At 33.3% G+C, this 3,808-nt stretch overlaps 1 protein-coding gene across 1 annotated transcript in view; it reads left to right on the forward strand.

The window, feature by feature from the left end:
- Ttpa (alpha tocopherol transfer protein) overlaps positions 1–2,872 on the forward strand; it is a 27,948-nt gene extending 25,076 nt beyond the window's left edge. The window contains exon 5 of the mRNA XM_010641314.3: positions 1,295–2,872. Coding sequence (XP_010639616.1) covers positions 1,295–1,468 — 174 coding nt within the window. The 3' untranslated portion in view covers positions 1,469–2,872. The remainder of the gene's footprint in view (positions 1–1,294) is intronic.
- Positions 2,873–3,808: the final 936 nt, after the last annotated feature.

Consider the following 3,808-nt stretch of genomic DNA (forward strand, 5'->3'; position numbering starts at 1 on the left):
AGAATTAGAGCAGGTTTGAAGTGAATCCAGAGGTTGTAGAATTACCTTACTATCTTTACAAAGCTATTAACTTCAGGGGGGATAGAGAGAGTGCAGGAATAAGGACAAGAATATATCCCAGTAACAATAACAGGCACTTGTCTTCCCTTGAAGGTACAGAGCCATGAGTGAGGTAAAATGACTGGAGAAAAGAACATAAAGAGAAACCCCTCCTAACAACAAAAAATAATAAAAGAAGAAGTCTGAGGTAGGGCAGGAGCTGGAATAAAAAGGGAGATGAGGGACAATATGGTGGAGCAAGAGACTGAGTTGGAGAGAGAGGACAGAAAAAAGAAAGAAATTTTAGGGTGGAATGAGGAAAAAAAGAAAAAGGAGAGAGAGAAAAAAAAATTTGAAGGGCCTCTTTCAGGCTGTCTCTGATCTCATATTATACCACATGCACAACCATATGCAGAACCAAATCCCCTGGTCTCAGCTAGCCAATGGCAGTTCCCCACGACTGAGACTGAACACAATCTACAAGGCCTCATTTGAGTTTCCTTACCCTCAGGGTTGAACTCCATTCAGTTCTATTACAGGTTTCCCCTGCCCTTTCTTTAAAGATGTTCAAAGTTGGGAGCTCAGAAAACTACCCTTCATGAGAACCTATGCCTCTGCAGAGTTGGTCTAAGGACTGGCCCAATCAGGAGGTTTGAGAGCGGGGGGGGGTCGTGGGGGTGTTTCAAGGGCACCCACGTGGCTACCTTCCTTACTGGGTCTGTTGTCGCGCAGTCCGGGAGGTCGCGCACCCACTGCCGGGTGATCTCAGGCAACCCTAGAGATTCTTTACAGGTTATCCCATGGATATTTCTATCTTCGAGGTGAACCAACAATTATCTGCTTTAGTGAAGATGCATGCTTCATCATTTTTCATAATTATCTAATTTTGTAATAGGCAAGACTATCCATTGACTATACAGTACAACATAAATTATTCCTTATATATCCAATGATTTGATTAGATGCATGCTTCTATTTACTATGAGTTAATACTGGGTAGTACATTTTTACCATCTTTTCACAAACCTTGTGCAGTTATAAGAATGCAAATCTAAGAAAGTAATAAAAATTTTAGATTCACAGCAGCATAAATAAAATTCTTAGATTTACAAGAATAAAGGATGTAAATACCTATATATGTTCTTCTATCTTGGAAGTTATTAGAGGATTTTATGATGTTGATTTTCCACTGCAAATGTATCTAATACAGTGAGAGGAAGAGAAGATGCCTTCTAAAACATTTTGGTTATTTCAGATTCATATGCATGGGAATAATTACAAAGAAAACTTACTTCAGCATTTTCCTGATATTCTTCCATTGGAATATGGTGGTGAAGAGTTCTCCATGGAGGACGTCTGTCAGGAATGGACAAATTTTATAATGAAGTCTGAAGACTATCTCAGCAGCATATCTGAGACCATTCAGTGAGAAGTTATTTCTTCAAATGGTTTCCTAATTAAAAGTACATACATGAGATCTTATGTGAATGAAAGAGGGCAAATCTTTTAAATTAATTATTGCTTGTCTGATCCTTAAATATGTAAAAACCTGTAATATGAGCAATATGGATGCTTAGAAAGCCTTTAAACCTTTTTTCCACTTTTGAAGTACTTAAATATCAATATACTTGAATAGCATTTCCTATTTTTGCAGTTGAAGAAATAACAGAAAGTGATTTCTGAAGTGGTTATTCACACGCATCTTTGTGTGTTTCTACAAAATTTCATTTTAAACACATTTTCTGGTTACATTTGTTCACAGATTTATAAAATCTACTTAAATACTGCACAAATCAATTCAGTATAAAAAACTATTAACACTCTTTTTGTGTGGATGTCAGATTAGATTACAATTCAGGCTAAAGTCTGAACACAACTTTACAGTTATTTCTTGGGCCAGCAGGATAGTTCAACTCAGGGAAATTCTATTCGAGCACATTTGCACAATAGAAACTTTTGACTGGAGAATCTGTGTGCCAAACTACTGTATATAGGGTCTATAGATCTCTATAAAGGTACGGTTGATAATAACTGATTAAAATATAATTTAGAAAATATTTCAGAAATAGTTCATGGCTTCTCAATGCTGTTTTGCATTTTAATAAATAAGGTAATTTTGACTTGTTTATGGTAATTCTTATGATCACATTACATGGAGATTTAGAGAGGTGATATTTAGTTTTCTTATACATAGAAATTTTTGTTGAATAACAACTGTATGAAAGAAATGTTTACATTTCTTAAATCATCATCAATTACACTTGGTAATTTTCAGTTTACATATAAAATAATCTGAGTTTTACTCTTACATCAGAATATTCAGAGTCCCACAATTCTTATTTACTTTTTAAAAAAGTGGTTAGGATGTGCTGTTTGTAGTGTAGTTTATAGAAAAGAATATTTAATTTGCCAAGGAAGATATAATATCACCCCTTAAAGTCAATATATCTTTTAATTTATAATTTTTATACTTAGTATTTTCTAATTGATTTCATTTTAAACTTGAAAGAATATGGAGTATTAAATTTGTTGAATCTGTTCAGCGTGTCAGATTTCAACATTAATCATAAAATAGTGTTCATGTGCAAAGATACTTTTCTGTGTGCAAGGGTGTTTTTCTTTATAAGAAAATTAGTCTAATCAGGTGAGCTGATATTTATAATTCTTTGAACTTATGTCTATGATACAACTGAGAGTAACTGTGGACGTTCTTTAGCGAATGTGTTTGATTTTGATGTAGCATTGAGAAGCTAACTTGACATTATATCTTTTATAACAAAATTAGATCTTGCCTATTTCTTTAAAAGAATTTTAATGCTTTCTTTATAAAATCATATAATTGAAAATCATACAATTAAAAATTGTATAATTAAAATCATAATAGAAAAATCACTTAAGGGGCCAGGGATTTAGCTTAGTGGTTCTGCCACCTGCCTTGCAAGCACAAGGACCCAAGTTCCACCTCTGGTACCAAAAAAAAGAAAAAAGAAAAATCACTTAAAAGGATAAGCAGTAACAATAACAGAACACCTCTGCTTTGTCCAACATTTATCCCTAGGATATTTCTATCACATGTTCTACTTCATTTACATTTGACTACTTAAAACATGTGCTATGATTCTTTAAAGGAAAGATAGTACATGAATAAATAATAACATTTTAAGACCTTTTAAATGTGTTTAGTGATGTGTTCAAGAGTAAATGAAGCCAAAATAAGTTGATCAGTGCAGGCACATTTTATGATGTACTTTTGGAGTTTTATAAATCAAAGCAATTTTCTGAAGAACATTATAAACATCATGTGAAATGAACAAATAATTTTGTGAAATGTCAGGTAAAAAACCTGTCTAATTGTCTACATTATATTACTATGATTGTACTAGAAGTGCCTTTTGAAAGGATAACTCCATATGTGCTCATTATGTTACCAAACTGAATAACTTATTTACTATTGTTTAAAAAATTAAACATCTTTCACTTAAACAACATGAAGTTTTTTGTTTAAAAATATGAATGAGTCTTTCTTTCATAAAAACTGCTTTTTCTTTCAGAAAAGACTATTACCTCTAGTTGTCCATTACATAAATGTCAGTGTGGGGTGTGTGTGTACACAAGCGCATGCTGCAGATCAAACCCACGGTCTCACACATGCCAGGAAACTGTTCTACCAATTGAGCTACTTTCCCAGTTTTAATGGAAGGCTGATATTTTTTTTTTTTTGCTACTTAGTTAAAAATTATCTTCCCTTAATGCCTTTTGCTGGAACCAC

This window comes from Fukomys damarensis, unplaced genomic scaffold (assembly GCF_012274545.1).
Source record: "Fukomys damarensis isolate Sample0158 unplaced genomic scaffold, DMR_v1.0_HiC HiC_scaffold_5, whole genome shotgun sequence".
Lineage (NCBI taxonomy): Eukaryota > Metazoa > Chordata > Mammalia > Rodentia > Bathyergidae > Fukomys > Fukomys damarensis.